General features: G+C 47.3%; 1 protein-coding gene across 1 annotated transcript in view; it reads right to left on the bottom strand.

Annotated features, from left to right (window-relative positions):
- Window positions 1–16206, bottom strand: part of LOC140403667 (glutamate dehydrogenase 1, mitochondrial) — a 75718-nt gene that overhangs the window by 28149 nt on the left and 31363 nt on the right. Inside the window, exons 6-7 of the mRNA XM_072491827.1 lie at window positions 6766–6846; window positions 4465–4588 (exon numbers count right to left, since the gene is read on the bottom strand). Coding sequence (XP_072347928.1) covers window positions 4465–4588; window positions 6766–6846 — 205 coding nt within the window. The remainder of the gene's footprint in view (window positions 1–4464; window positions 4589–6765; window positions 6847–16206) is intronic.

The following is a 16206-nucleotide window of genomic DNA, read 5'->3' as shown; positions in this document are numbered from 1 at the left end:
CAGCAGACACAGAAAACTTAAGCAGCAACTGGATTTGATGAAAATGTCTTCTGTGGCCCAGCCAGTAGTGGCACAATACATTGTGCTCTACCTCATGTCTCAATGGAGTGCAGTAAAACATGAGGCACCTTCTGAATGAAGATTTTAAATATGAATATTTTTCTTTCAAGCTTCGCACTGTTGCTAAAACATCAGTTTAAATACAGCATATGCGCTACCAATTTAAACGTGCATTTATACAGCACATTTAAAGTAACAAAGCAGCACAAGGCATTTCCCAAAAGCACAATGAGGCAAAAAATGACAGAGTCAAAGAGGATAATAGGATAGGTAACCAGACCTTTGTTCAAAGAGATAGGTTTTAAAGAGAGATTCGAGAGGTTTAGAGAGGTTGAGAGAGGTTTAGGGAAGATATCTCAGGACTTCGGGCCTCGATGGCTAAAGGCACAGTGGCCAATAGGGAGGCACATGAGGGCAAGGAAGAGTACGATGATAGAGACAAAGCTATGCAGTGATAGTATTGTAAGGCAGCAGAGGATAACTGCTATCTGTGGAGCCATAATCCACAGTCTAAAGGAAAGAAAGAAATTGGGGGGGGGGGGAATGTTCGTTTTAAGGCCTTTTAAGAAAGTCAAAACACACAATTCATAAGAATCCCTACAGTACAAAGGAGGCCATTTGTCCCATCGGGTCTGCACCTACCCTCTGAAAGAGCAGCCTACCTCGGCCTAATTCCCCACCCTATCCCCATAACACCACCAGGAGGCAATTTAGCATAGCCAATCCACCTAACCTGTACCTCTTTGGGACTGTGGGAGGACACCCACGCAGACACAGGGAGAAAGTGCAAACTCCACACAAAGTCACCCAAGGGCGGAACCGAACCAGGGTCCCTGGTGCTGTGAGGCAGCAGTGCTAACCCTGATTCACAAAGGAAATCATCTGATGGTCTTCCTCATTGGTAGTTACTTGTGCCAATTTTAACACAAGTTCAGTGTGTCTGCAGCCGCCCCAAAATAAATGTTATTATGAAATAAAATCCAGCACTGTTAAAAGCTTAAATTTGATTAACCGTCAATATAATTCTACGCAACTGCAGCTCTCATTATCAGAATCAACAGTTTTTACAAAAGTAACAAAAACCACAGAAATCTACTATCCAGTAATTCGCTCGGGATAATATTCCAGCTACCATGCTCACAGTGCTTAGTGTCACCACGTCCCATTTCAGGCAATTTTACCTGCATGGGCAAGACCTAAAGCCAAGTCTCTGGATTATGAAGCATTTCATCAACTGAAGAATATCGGTTTTGATTTTGGCATCTATGGGTAAACATGGAATAGACAGGAGCAATTGTATATTGCTTTCAAGGCAGTGATCTAATTTCTACTCAAAAACCGACACGAGGATAATCTACAGATTTCCCCAAAGACTTTGATCTTTCTTAGGTTCTTCTAAAAATCAGCCTGCAAGAGACCTCACTGACTGGCTGCCCAAAGCACTAACCCCAACATCTGACAGTGGCAAGAGATTTTAGGAAGGGTAGTTGAAGCATTATACGTGCACATTTTAGCCCACTTGTTTTTCATTGCATGGTTTCCTCCCTGCATCACTCACCGCCAGAATTCAGGGATCAGTCAATCGGGTCCAAGACCTAACCTGACGTACCATGCCTCCTGGAAACTTCGGGGCAGCAGAAGCAGTTTGCTCCTGACAGTTTTTCCAGCAGGTGTGTGCAGGGGAAATGATAGGAACCATGCCCACTCCTACAGTGCTGGAAGTGAGTACTAAGAGGTCAGGTGGCAGGTGGTTTGTCAGCCAAGCTTAGTCTCACCGAATCACTACGTCTAGATTTATTGCCATGGTTGCTCCTTTTCATTTCAGCCGCTTTGACCTTTTGATATCCCATTGTTATCGGACAGTCGCTGTTTCTAATGACATTTGCACCCCCTTTGATTTCTTTACAGATTTCATTACCAATGTTCCCTTTAAATTCCATTTGCAGTGCAAGGCCGGGTCATTGCATTGCTCGGTTACTTTAAGAACAATGTGCGTGTCTTCAAAGGAACGTTACTCCTTGCACACCCTTTTTGTTCCCTGTGCAGCCACACAGTTCAGAGGGAAACTTGCACCTTACCATCTCCTTTTGGTTTGCACAATCTTCTACTTCTTTATTTAATCTCTCTAGCCTTCAATTCCACAGTCACTGTTGTTCTTCCCCTCCATCCTGCCTTCCTTGCCTGTGCTTGCGGGGGTTGGGAGTAATCTGCAATTTTCAATGTCTGGTGCTCATTGCAATACCTCTAAGCCAAGTAAGGCTGGTAATTTCATCACTTTTTATGCAGCAGACAGGCACTGCCTCGTGATTCCTCTCCACCGTAGTCAAATTACTTATGTTCTTAATTCACAGGCTCTGGCAAGGTGGCAATTCTTGCTGTTAAATATTTTTTGGAGGGGGAGGGCTCATTTTACAACATATTTAGGGTGCAGCAGCTAACCATGTAAAGGTTTGTGCACTTATCGCAACAATATTTATAATTTAAGTCTCAGGTCATTTTTTTTGTTCAGGTGTTTGCACATGTGTGTGTGTGTGTGTGTGTGTTTGTGAGAGAGAGAGAGAGAGAGAGAGAGTGTGCGTGTGTGTGTGAGAGAGAGAGAGAGAGAGAGAGAGAGAGAGAGAGAGAGAGAGAGTGCGTGCGTATGTATGTGTGTGCGTCTGTGCATGGTCCTCGAGCGCCAAACTCAGAGAGCTCCCTCCTTCATTCTGCACCATTCTTGTAAATGTGTGCATTAGCAAATGCACCAGACCAATTCGAGGCCTACCCCTTAAACCTGTATAGCAGCCAAAAGCACTACTGTGCATACTAAGCAATTAGTCGCTAGATTTCAGGGGATAGGAAGAACAACCCTGACATTAATAGTCAGCAAAACCCTCAAGAATTGTAGCAAAGAGATTAAATCCAAAGATAAAACAAGGTTAGCCACACATGTCCTGAAAGCACTCATTAAGTTAAGGCGATAATGCAGATTACCTTGAGGGGTCTTGTGCGGCTGCGACTGTTCAATTGGAACCTTTAATAAGTTTCACCCATCATCTGTGCTGTGTTAAAACCAACGTTGCAGGAGACAGAACCCAAAATTAATTACCCCCTCCCCCTCCAAAAATTATTTAACAGAAAGAATTGTCACCTTGGTTTAGAATGGATTCAAAGATAGCTCCCAAAAGGTGAAAGATTCCATTGCCCAGAAAGTCCCTAATTCTACTGGGACAGACTCCACACGAGTTCTCAGCCCTCCGGCATCTTACTGAAATGAGCCTGGGCATTTAATGTTCCTCAGTTAAGATCAAAAATTAGGTTCATCCTGACCAAGTATCCATGCACATTCCTGCAAGAATCAGCAGACAGCAATTAAAAGTGGAATTGCTTCCAGATTTCCCCCATTTAGAGCCCGTGGACAGAGGCCAGCTGTAATTGCTCTACTGCTGCCCGAGTGAAAGCTTTCAAACAAACTACATTATTTATTTCATTGCACTGCTGAATCATAAATCCAGACCTAAAAACCACAAGACCACTTTGTGATGTTGTCCAGAGGATTCAACTTCAATACTGTACTCAGATGCAAATGTGCGGTTATTCATTTTGGTAGGAATAATAGCAAAGGAGATTATTATTTAAATGGTAAAATATTCAAACATACCGCTGTGCAGAGAGACCTGGGTGTGCTAGTGCATGAGTTGCAAAAAATTGGTTTACAGGTGCAACAGGTGATTAAGAAGGCAAATGGAGTTTTGTCCTTCATTGCTCGAGGGATGGAGTTTAAGACTAGGGAGGTAATGCTGCAATTGTATAAGATGTTAGTGAGGCCACACCTGGAGTAGTGTGTTCAGTATTGGTCTCCTTACCGGAGAAAGGACGTATTGGTGCTGGAGGGAGTGTAGAGGAGATTCACTCGGTTAATCCCAGAACTGAAGGGGTTGGATTAAGAGGATAGGTTGAGTAGACTGGGACTGTACTCGTTGGAATTTAGAAGGATGCGGGGGGATCTTACAGAAACATATAAAATTATGAAGGGAATAGATAGAATAGATGCGGGCAGGTTGTTTCCACTGGCGAGTGAAAGCAGAACTAGGGGGCAAAGCCTCAAAATAAGGGGAAGTAGATTTAGGACTGAGCTTAAGAGGAACTTCTTCACCCAAAGGGTTGTAAATCTATGGAATTCCTTGCCCAGTGAAGCAGTTGAGACTCCTTCATTAAATGTTTTTAAGATAAAGATAGATAGTTTTTTGAAGAATAAGGGGATTAAGGGTTATGGTGTTCGGGCCAGAAAGTGGAGCTGAGTCCAAAAAAGATCAGCCATGATCTCATTGAATGGCGGAGCAGGCTCGAGGGGCCAGAAGGCCTACTCCTGCTCTGAGTTCTTATGTACTTATACCTCGCCATGAAAGCCTCAACATCACTTACTTAGTAGGTGGTAATTGGAGTCTCGCTCATATTTGAAGGTCAGGCGGCCATAGCTAACGTGGTTCAGATTTTTCAGCCACTCAAAGTAGGAAACAGTGACGCCACCAGCATTCAGGTATAGGTCCTGCGAAGGAGGGAAAATAGTTACACGGATCGGAATGGCATTGACCCAGGTAGCGAAGTCCACTGAGACACCAATTTACATTGTGGTCGAATGAAACAAAGCTTCATATTTTTCTTCACGATCCCTTCCTAGCTGCAGTAATGTAGAGGCAGAGCAGGAGAATGGCTGCTACATCGCCTCAAAAAGCTTCACTTTCACAAGTCCCTAAGGCACAGTGGCAGCAGTAGAGACCTCAGATCACACTGACTGCTGACTCTCTCAAGTGCAGTTGGTGTAGTACAGGGTATATGCGAAAGGATTAGAAGCTGGGGTGGGGACGCCATCTCAAAGGGCTTAGACAATTGATGATGGTCTCTGCAGTGATGTTATTTTGTGCCTTACTACGTTTTTCAACATTAGTAGGATAGTCCGAATACAGGTTGAAACACACGGGAATCACACTTTTTAAAAATAACATTTAGTGTACCCAATCTCCCCCCCCCAATTAAGGGCAATTTATTATGGTCAATTCACCTACCCTACACATCTTTGGGTTGTGGGGGTAAAACCCACACAGACACGGGGAGAATGTGCAAACTCCACATGAATGGTGACCCAGGGTCGGGATCGAACCCAGGTTCTCGGCACCGTGAGGCAGCAGTGCTAACGACTGCACCACCGTGCTGCCTCCAAGAGAATCGCACTTTACACTGAGAGGGCACGAGCAACCATAGCCACCATGATGTACATTTACAAAGTGAATACGGCAGGATTATTTTCTCTGGTTGCAGAATTGGCGGTAACCGGATATTAAAAAAACCCAGCTCCAGATTAGGTCTGACTGCATTTTTTACTGAACAATCCTTACCAGCTTTTAAGAATAAGGACATAGCAGGTAGTTGAGGCAAGAGCTTGTGGTATTACACACTAGCGACTGCACAATTCATATTTCAAAACCCAAAAGGCTAAATGGGTTAAAATTGAGGACGGTTCACAGACTAGTTTTACCATCCCTTGCGTATAGAAGAATAAAGGCTAATCTAATTTGAGTATTGAAGATAGCTGAAGGGTTTGATGGGGGAGAAAGCGAGAAGCTATTTCTCCTGCTTGGACCGCCCGGAACAAAGAGGCTTCATTTTAGAATTAGAGCAAGGATGCTCAGATGTGATGTGGGGGCATTTCCTCCCACAGAGGGGAGTGGGAATTTTGAACTCTCTCCCTCAACAAGCTGTTGAGGCTGGGGAATCAAATGAAACATTCAAAACAGTTTGCTGGTTTTTTTTTTAGGGCAAGGCTTTAAGGATTACGGATCAAAGCATGTAAAAGGAGTTAAGATGCAAATCAGCCGCGGGTTAGTCCTGCTGCCTCATGACGCCGAGGTCCCAGGTTCGATCCCGGCTCTGGGTCACTGTCCGTATGGAGTTTGCACATTCTGTGTGTTTGCGTGAGTTTCGCCTCCACAATCCAAAGATGTGCAGGTTTGGTCGATTGGCCGCGCTAAATTGCCCCTTAATTGGAAATAATTAATTGGGTACTCTAAATTTAAAAAAAAGATGCAAATCAGCCATTATCCAATTGAATGGCAGAACAATCTCAAGGGGTTGAATGGCCTACACATTTAACCATCTGCGCCCTGCAGGTACCATGGTCGAAGAGGGTGTTGTGACCATGGACTTCCATTGAATTGATCCATGATCAGGTTGAGCAAAGTTTGCAGTGGTTTGCCATTGCCTTCTGCAGTATGACTGACCAGGAAACTCTCCCGCTCTTAACTGCCTACCATCAGGCATATTGGCAGGATTACAGACTGATAATCAACCTGTTTCGCCACATTATGACTGCACCTTCCGTGGCCATCATGACCGGAAGTGGAATTTAAAGAGCTTCTGGCCCAGAGTTGGGTCGCTACCACCGCACCATAAGACCGTCTAGATATTTAAAAGAGGTTTACAAGACTTGATCCATTTTTGTGTGCGCAGTTTTCGTCCCCCCGGAAAAAGTGATCATTTCTCACAATAAACAGGAAAGACCGAAGGCAGGACTACATGGGTGAAAATGATCACAATCAGGAAGCAGCATGAATCACACAGCTCACTGCGTCTGGGAGGTCACTTATTATGTGATCAACAGAAAGCAGCAATTAGGAGAGATGAATGGTACACATTTGAATGTGAAACAGAAAGTCATCAATAACTCACTGGAATAACCATGATGTTCCGCTCCATGAAGATCTTGTCAGCTTCTGGAGTTGTCGGCCCATTGGCACCTTCAGCGATGATCTATTTAAAGCAAGTAGGTTGTCATTAATGTCAGGGCATAGTACATAAGTGTATTTCCTGGTCTTCAAATCCCACCATGGCTTTGCCCCGCCCCATCTCTAAACCCAACTGATAAACCCTACCCCAAACCCAAACCTACGCAGCACCTCCCAGAGGTACTCCCACTCTACTCGGTCAAAGGCCTTCTCCGCATCCATAGCTGCCACGATCTCCGCCTCTCCTTCCTCCGATGGCATCATCATCACGTTTAAGAGCCGCCGCACGTTAGTGTTTAGTTGCCTGCCCTTTACGAATCCCGTCTGGTCTTCATGGATCACCCCCGGGACACAGTCCTCGATCCTCGTGGCCAGCACTTTTGCCAGCAACTTTGCAGCCACATTGAAGAGCGAGATCGGCCTGTACGATCCACATTGCAGTGGGTCCTTGTCCCGCTTTAGGATCAAATAAATTGTCGCTTCCGACATTGTCGGGGGCAGGGTCCCCTCCTCTCTTGCCTCATTAAAGGTCCTCACCAGTAGCGGGGTCAACAGGTCTACGTACTTCCTGCAAAACTCCACCGGGAATCCATCCGGTCCCAGGGCCTTCCCCGCCTGCATACTCCCCAAACCCTTGCTCAGCTCCTCCAACCCAATTGGTGCCCCCAAACCAGCCACCTCCTGCTCCTCCACCCTCGGGAATCTCAGTTGATCTAGGAATCGTCTCATCCCCTCTTCCCCCGCTGGGGGCTGGGATCTGTACAGCTCTTCAGAAAAGGCCTTAAATACCTAGTTTATTTTCGTCGCACTCCGAACCGTGGCTTCCCTTCCATCTTTGACTCCCCCTATTTCCCTCGCTGCCATCCTCTTACGGAGCTGGTGTGCCAGCATCCGACTCGCCTTTTCCCCATACTCGTAGGTCGCCCCCTGCGCTTTCCTCCACTCTGCCTCCGCCTTCCCTGTGGTCAACAGGTCAAACTCCGTCTGGAGACGTTGTCTTTCCCCAAGTAATGTTTCCTCCGGGGCCTCTGCGTATCTCCTGTCCACTCTCAAAATCCCCCACACTAACATCACCCTTTCCATACCCTCTGTCTTCTCCCTATGAGCCCTAATGGAGATTAGCTCTCCCCTGATCACCGCCTTCAAAGCCTCCCATACCACCCCGCACCTCCCCGTTGTCGTTGGCCTCCAAGTACCTTTCGATATACCCCCTCACCTTCCCACACACCACCTCGTCCGCCAGCAGTCCCACATCCAGCTGCCACAACGGGCGTTGGTCCCTCTCCTCTCCCAGCTCCAGTTCCACCCAGTGCGGGGCATGGTCCGAAACGGCTATCGCCGAATACTCCGTCCCCTCCACCCTCGGGATGAGCGCCCTACCCAGAACAAAGAAATCTATCCGGGAGTAGGCTTTGTATACATGGGAGAAGAAAGAAAATTCCCTGGTCTGCGGCCTTGCAAACCGTCATGGGTCCACTCCCCCCATCTGATCCATAAACCCCCTAAGTACCTTGGCTGCCGCCGGCCACTTTCCAGTCCTTGATTTGGAGCGGTCCAGTGCTGGATCCAACACTGTATTGAAGTCCCCTCACATTATCAGGCCTCCCATCTCCAGGTCCGGAATGCGCCCCAACATGCGCTTCATGAATCCTGCATCATCCCAGTTCAGGGCGTATACGTTTACCAACACCACCCACGGGACCATTGCAGCCTACCGCTCACCATTGCATATCGCCCTCCCTTGTCCACTACAATAGTCTTGGCCTCAAATGACACCCGCTTTCCCACCAGTATTGCCACCCCTCTATTCTTCACATCCAGTCCCGAGTGGAATACCTGTCCTACCCATCCCTTTCTTAACCTGACCGTTCTATGTTGTTCTAACTGCTTCGCCCAAGACGCAAGAAACTTCAGAGTCGTGATCACAGCCCAGCCCATCACACGAACCAGCCTCCCGTCCATTGACTATCTATACCTCCCGCTGCCTTGGGAAAGCGGGCAGCATAATCAAATACCCCTCCCACCCGGCTTTCTCACTCTTCCAACTTCTTCCATCGGACAGGAGTTACAAAAGTCTGAGAACATGCACGAACAGATTCAAAAACAGCTTCTTCCCCGCTGTTACCAGACTGCTAAACGACCCTCTTATGGACTGACCTGATTAATACTACTCTCCTGTATGCTTCACCCGATGCCGGTGTCTATGTATTTACATTGTGTACCTTGTGTTGCCCTATTATGTATTTTCTTTCATGTACTAAATGATCTATTTGAGCTGCTCGCAGAAAAATACTTTTCACTGTACCTAGGTACACGTGACAATAAACAAATCCAATCCAATCCAAAACCAGATTCATTAAGCAAGCTTTTGGTCACCTGTCCTAATATTTCTTTTGTGACCTGGTGTCAAATTTTTTTGACAACATTCCCATTAAATATCTTGGGCAGTTTACTATGTTAATGGTACTTTACAAGTGCATCTTGTTGTTGTGACTGTTAAGGCTTGCCAACACCACATGGTGGCAGAAAGAGCACTGCCCCACTTGCATTCAATTCTAGCCCTGTTTTACATAAATAGGCGTGAATGCAGAGGGGAGCGGTCCACTGCCAAATTTCTACCCTCTCTGCTTTGTGCACATTTCATGGTATCCCAGAGTATGGTCCGATAGCTCCCACCAGAAACAGAAATCATGAAATAAACATTTACAAGGTGGGAGCGGAGCCAAGCTGCCCGCCAGCTCATTTCCACTCGGCACATTAACTCTCAATTGCAAGCCAGCCTTCGAGAATGCATTCACCGGCACCAGATTGGAGTGTTTGAGAGCGAGCTGCCAGTAACTTGCAACCTCAGGACTGTTACTTCCAAAAATTATCGTCTCACAAGGAACCGGAGTCGAGGTTACTTTGGCAGCGACCCAGAAGCCTCAAAGCCAATAGGTATTAGTTTTGTTTCTTTGACTTGCAGCGATGCGCACTTTCCCTCTCCAAATCAGGGGCTCCTGCTCAATCTAGGGATATCTCTGCTAGGGAGTTATCAATGGGATGTCCCATTGAAGCCCCCCCCACGCCGCTGGGAAATCCATGGGCGGAGGTCCACTGCCAGCGGGGACAGAGCATCCCGACGGATGGAGAAATCTTACCGTGATTTTACTGGTAAATATACAATTCTGAGTGTGAGACAGATGTTGAGGGGCTGTTTTTCTCTCTCGGGGAAATATAGGATTATCCTTAATTTCTGACCTCATCCCTGACTTTCACCAAGGAGCAGAGAACAGCACGCCGCCGAGAAACACATGGCTGGGTGGCCGGAGAATCCAGTGCCATGTCTCATTCTTCTAAAGTCAATGGAATAGGCACAACCTGTTCAATTCCTCATATACAACCCCTTCATCCCAAAACATCCAAGACGTAAATCTCTCTGAACTGCTTCCAATGCAAGTACCTTCCTCCTTTTGGAGACCAAAACTGTATAGGACACTCGCAGTGTCACCAATACCCTACAGCTGTAGCAAGACTTCCCTACTTTTATTCTTCATCCCTCCTTCAATAAAGGATAGCATTCCATTTGGGTTCCTGGTAACATGCTGTATTTGCATAGTTAAACGGTGTTTCATGTCGATCCGTCAGTACGGCAGCATCTTTTACTCTCTCTCCATTTAAATGATATTTGCTTTTCTATTCTTCCTACCAAGGGATAACTTCACATTTCCCCCGTTATATTCCAGCTTCTAACTCTCGCCCACTCATGTAACCAACATGCTCTCCTCAACTTGCTTTCCCACCTTTATCCTCAGCAAATCTGCCCACAATATACTCAGCTTCTTCATGCAGGTCGCTAACACAGGTTGCAAACAGTTGAGGCCCCAGCACTGACCCCCGTCACACTTCACAGTTTGCCAACCTGAGAATGACCCACTTATCTTGACTGTTGGTTAGATAGCCAATCCTCTGCCCATGCTAATACAATACCACCACCAACCCAACATCAGGGGCTCTTATCCTGTTTAATAACCTTTTACCTGGGACCCCGGCACCTTGAGGTAGCAGTGCTAAGCACTATGCCACCGTGCTGCCCTGGCCTTCAGCAGAGTTTAAAAAAGATAAATTTAGAGTACCCAATTAATTTTTTCCAATTAAGGGGAAGTTTAGTGTGGCCAGTCCACCTAGCATGCACATCTTTTGGGCCGTGGGGGCGAAACCCACGCAGACACAGAGAAAATGTGCAAACACCACACGGACAGTGACCCTGAGCCGGGATCGAACCTGGGACCTCAGCGCTGTGAGGCTGCAGGGCTAATCCACTGCGCCATCGTGCTGCCCGCCTTCAACAGAGTTGAGTGGAGGTACCTCAGAGGTACTGGAGCGGTTTGGGCTTGGGTTCACCTCTTGGGTGAAACTTCTGCACAGCACCCCCATGGAGCGCGTCTGGGCAAACACCACCAGCTCTAAATACTTCCAGCTGCACAGAAGAACGAGGCAGGGACTTTTTCAGAATTCATTTACAGGATGTGGGCATCGAGGGTTAGGCCAGCAATTATTGCCCATCCCTAGTTGCCCCTCAGAAGGTGGTGGAGAGTTGCCTTCTTGAACTGTTTCAGTTCTTGAGCGGTAGGTACACCCACAGTGCTGTTAGGGAGGGAGTTCCAGGATGTTGCCCCAGCGACAGTAAAGGAACGGCAATATATTTCCAATTCAGGGTGGTGAGTGACTTGGAGGGGAACCTCCAGGTAGTGGGATATCTGCTTCTCTTGTCCTAGATGGTTGTGGTTATGGGTTTGGAAGGTGTTGTCTAAGGAACCTTGGTGAGTTATTGCAGGGCATCTTGTACATGGTACACATGGCTGCCACTGTGCCTCGGTGGTTGAGGGTTTGAATGTCTGTGGAAAGGGAGTAATCAAGTGGGCTTTGTCCTGGATGGTGTTGAGCTTCATACCGGTACCAAAGAAGAACCAGGCGACGTGCCACTCAACCAGTGGCCCTGACTTCAGTCGTAATGAAGTGCTTAGAGAGGTTGATCATGAAGCGCATCACCTCCATACTCCCAGAACGCCTTGATCCACTGCAATTCGTATACCGCTGCAACCGGTCCACATCAGACACCATTTCCCTGGCCCTACACTCATCCCTCGAGCATCTCGAAAACAAGGACTCCTACATTAGACTCCTATTTATTGACTACAGCTCCGCCTTCAACACCATAATCCCAGCCAAGCTCATTTCAAAGCTCCAAAACCTAGGTCTTGGCTCCCCACTCTGCAACTGGATTCTCGATTTTCTGACCAACAGACCACAATCAGTAAGAATGAACAACATCTCCTCCACAATAGTCCTCAACACCGGCGCCCCGCAAGGCTGCGTACTTAGGCCCCTACTCTACTCCCTGTACACACACGACTGTGTGGCAAAACTTGGTTCCAACTCCATCTACAGGTTTGCTGACGATACGACCATAGTGGGCCAGATCTCGAATAACGATGAGTCCGAATACAGGAGGGAGATAGAGAACCTAGTGGAGTGGTGTAGTGACAACAATCTCTCCCTCAATGCCAGCAAAACTAAAGAGCTGGTAATTGACTTCAGGAAGCAAAGTACTGTACACACCCCTGTCAGCATCAATGGGGCCGAGGTGGAGATGGTTAGCAGTTTCAAATTCCTAGGGGTGTACAGCTCCAAAAATCTGTCCTGGTCCACCCACGTCGACGCTACCACCAAGAAAGCACAACAGCGCTTATACTTCCTCAGGAAACTAAGGAAATTCGGCATGTCCACATGGACTCTTACCAACTTTTACAGATGCACCATAGAAAGCATCCTATCGGGCTGCATCACAGCCTGGTATGGCAACTGCTCGGCCCAGGACCGCAAGAAACTTCAGAGTCGTGAACACCGCCCAGTCCATCACACAAACCTGCCTCCCATCCATTGACTCCATCTACACCTCCCACTGCCTGGGGAAAGCGGGCAGTATAATCAAAGATCCCTCCCACCCGGCTTACTCACTCTTCCAACTTCTTCCATCGGGCAGGAGATACAGAAGTCTGAAAACACGCACGAACAGACTCAAAAACAGCTTCTTCCCCACTGTCACCAGACTCCTATATGACCCTCTTATGGACTGATTTCATTAACACTACACCCTGTATGCTTCATCCAATGCCAGTGCTTATGTAGCTACATTGTATATGTTGTGCTGCCCTATTATGTATTTTCTTTTATTCCCTTTTCATCTCATGTACTTAATGATCTGTTGAGCTGCTCGCAGAAAAATACTTTTTACTGTACCTCGGTACACGTGACAATAAACAAATCCAATCCAATCCAATCTGAGTGTTGTTGGAGCTGCACTCACCCAGGCAAGTGGAGAGTATCCATTACACTACTGACTTGTGCCCTGTAGATGCTTTGGGGGGGGTCAGGAGGAGTTACTGAGTGCTGCATTTGGGTACATTTGAGTGCTATAATGAGAGTTTGGTGACTGAGGGAGTTAGGTGAGGAGGGAGTAAGGTGCTCCTTTTCATTTCATTTCCTTCGCTGCATTATAGGAAGGATGTGGAAGCATTGGAAAGGGTGCAAAGGAGATTTACCAGGATGTTGCCTGGTATGGAGGGAAGATCTTATGAGGGAGGGCTGAGGGACTTGAGGCTGTTTTCGTTAGAGAGAAGAAGGTTAAGAGGTGATTTAATTGAGGCATACAAGATAATCAGAGGATTAGATAGGGTGGACAGTGAGAGCCTTTTTCCTTGGATGGTGATGGCTAGCACGAGGGGACATAGCTTTAAATTGAGGGGAGAGAGATATAGGACAAATGTCAGAGGTAGGTTCTTTACTCAGAGAGTAGTAGGGGCATGGAATGCCCTGCCTGCAACAGTAGTGGACTCGCCAACATTAAGGGCATTTAAATGGTCATCAGATAAACATGGATGATAAGGGAATAGTCTAGATGGGCTTTAAATTCGTTTCACAGGTCGGCACAACATCGAGGGCCGAAGGGCCTGTACTCTGCTGTAATGTTCTATTCTATTCTACATTTCCTCAAAGAGCATGAAGGGAGCCGGGAGTTTATAGAGAGCACAGCTGACTGGGAGCAGAGTCGGAGGGCAGAGTTCCAGTTGGTCCACAGTGCAGCTGTATTCTGTAAGGTAAGAGGGGATGGATGCTAGGGCAGTTGCATGCTCCTCCTGTAGGATGTGGGTGGTGTGGGATACAACCAGTGTCCCCGCTGACTATACCTGCGGGAAGTGCACCCAACTCCAACGAGACCTTGTTAAGGAACTGGAACCGGAGCTGGATGAACTTCGGATCATCCGGGAGGCAGAGGGGGTAATAGAGAAGAGTTACAGGGAGGTAGCCACACCCAAGAGTAGCTGGGTTACAGTCAAGGGAAAGAAAACGAACGGGCAGACAGTGCAGGGATCCCTCGTGGCCGTTCCCCTTCAAAACAAGTATACAGTTTTGGATGATGTTGGTTTGGGGGGGGGGGGGGGGGGGGGGAAAGAGATGACCAACCGGGGGAAGGCCAGGTCTCTGGCATGGAGTCTGGCTCTGGGGCTCAGAATGGAAGGGGGGAGAATAGAAAAAAGCAATAGTGATAGGAGACTCAATGGTTAGGGGAATAGATAGGAGATTCTGTGGTCGCGAGCGAGACTCCCGGAAGGTATGTTGCCTCCCGGGTGCCAGTGTCAGGGATGTCTTGGATCGTGTCTTCAGGATCCTTAAGGGGGGGGGGGGGGGGGGGGGAGAGAAGAGAGCAGCAGCCAGAAGTCATGGTGCACATTGGTACCAACGACGTAGGTAGGAAAAGGGGTGTGGATGTAATAAACGAGTTTAGGGAGTTAGGCTGGAAGTTAAAATCCAAGAGAGTTGTCATCTCTGGTTTGTTGCCGGTGCCACGTGATAGCGAGGCTAGGAATAGGGAGAGAGTGCAGTTGAACACGTGGCTGCATGAATGGTATAGGAGGGAGGAATAAGGTGGGTGAACTTAAAGCATGGATCAGTACTTGGGACAACGATGTGGTGGCCATCACGGAAACTCGGATAGAAGAGGGGCAGAAATGGTTGTTGGAGGTTCCTCGTTATAGATGTTTCAATAAGATTAGGGAGGGTGATAAAAGAGGTGGGGAGGTTGTATTATTAATTAGAGATAGTATAACAGCTGCAGAAAGGCAGTTCGAGGAGGATCTGCCTACTGAGGTAGTATGTCCCTGTCAGGCAGGGAAGAGATGGTCGAGTGAGGGAACCATGATTGACAAGAGAGGTTGAATGTCTTGTTAAGAGGAAGAAGGATACTTATGTAAGGCTGAGGAAACAAGGTTCAGACAGGGCGCATGAGGAATACAAGATAGCTAGGAGGGAACTGGAGAAAGCGATTAGGAGTGCTAAGAGAGGGCATGAAAAATCTTTGGCGGGTAGAATCAAGGAAAACCCCAAGGCCTTTTACACATACGTGAGAAATATGAGAATGACTAGAGCGAGGGTGGGTCCGATCAAGGACAGTAGCAGGAGATTTGTATTGAGTCAGAAGAGATAGGAGAGGTCTTGAACGAGTACTTTTCTTCAGTATTTACGAATAAGAGGGGCCATATTGTTGGAGAGGACACTGTGAAACAGACTGGTAAGCTCGATGAGATACTTGTTAGGAAGGAAGATGTGTTGGGCATTTTGAAAAGCTTGAGGATAGACAAGTCCCCCGGGCCTGATGGGATATATCCAAGGATTATATGGGAAGCAAGAGATGAAATTGCAGAGCCGTTGGCAATGATCTTTTTGTCCTCACTGTCAACAGGAGTGGTACCAGGGGATTGGAGAGTGGCGAATGTCGTGCCCCTGTTCAAAAAAGGGACGAGGGATAACTCTGGGAATTACAGGCCAGTTAGTCTTACTTCGGTGGTAGGCAAAGTAATGGAAAGGGTACTGAAGGATAGGTTTTCTGAGCATCTGGAAAGACACTGCTTGATTAGGGATAGCCAGCACGGATTTGTGAGGGGTAGGTCTTGCCTTACAAATCTTATTGAATTCTTTGAGGAGGTGACCAAGCATGTGGATGAAGGTAAAGCAGTGGATGTAGTGTACATGGATTTTCGTAAGGCAGTTGATAAGGTTCCCCATGGTAGGCTATGCAGAAAGTAAGGAGGCATGGAAATAGTGGGAAATTTGGCCAGTTGGATAACGAACTGGCTAACCGATAGAAGTCAGAGTGGTGGTGGATGGCAAATATTCAGCCTGGAGCCGGTACCAGTGGCGTACCGCAGGGATCAGTTCTGGGTCCTCTGCTGTTTGTGATTTTCATTAATGACTTGGATGAGGGAGTTGAAGGGTGCGTCAGTAGATTTGCAGACGATACGAAGATTGGTGGAGTTGTGGATAGTGAGGAGGGCTGTTGTCGGCT

This window comes from Scyliorhinus torazame, chromosome 28, assembly GCF_047496885.1.
Source record: "Scyliorhinus torazame isolate Kashiwa2021f chromosome 28, sScyTor2.1, whole genome shotgun sequence".
In the NCBI taxonomy this organism is placed as follows: Eukaryota; Metazoa; Chordata; class Chondrichthyes; order Carcharhiniformes; family Scyliorhinidae; genus Scyliorhinus; species Scyliorhinus torazame.
Note: the sequence above shows the minus strand (reverse complement) of the source record. Positions and strands in the feature narration are given on the sequence as shown.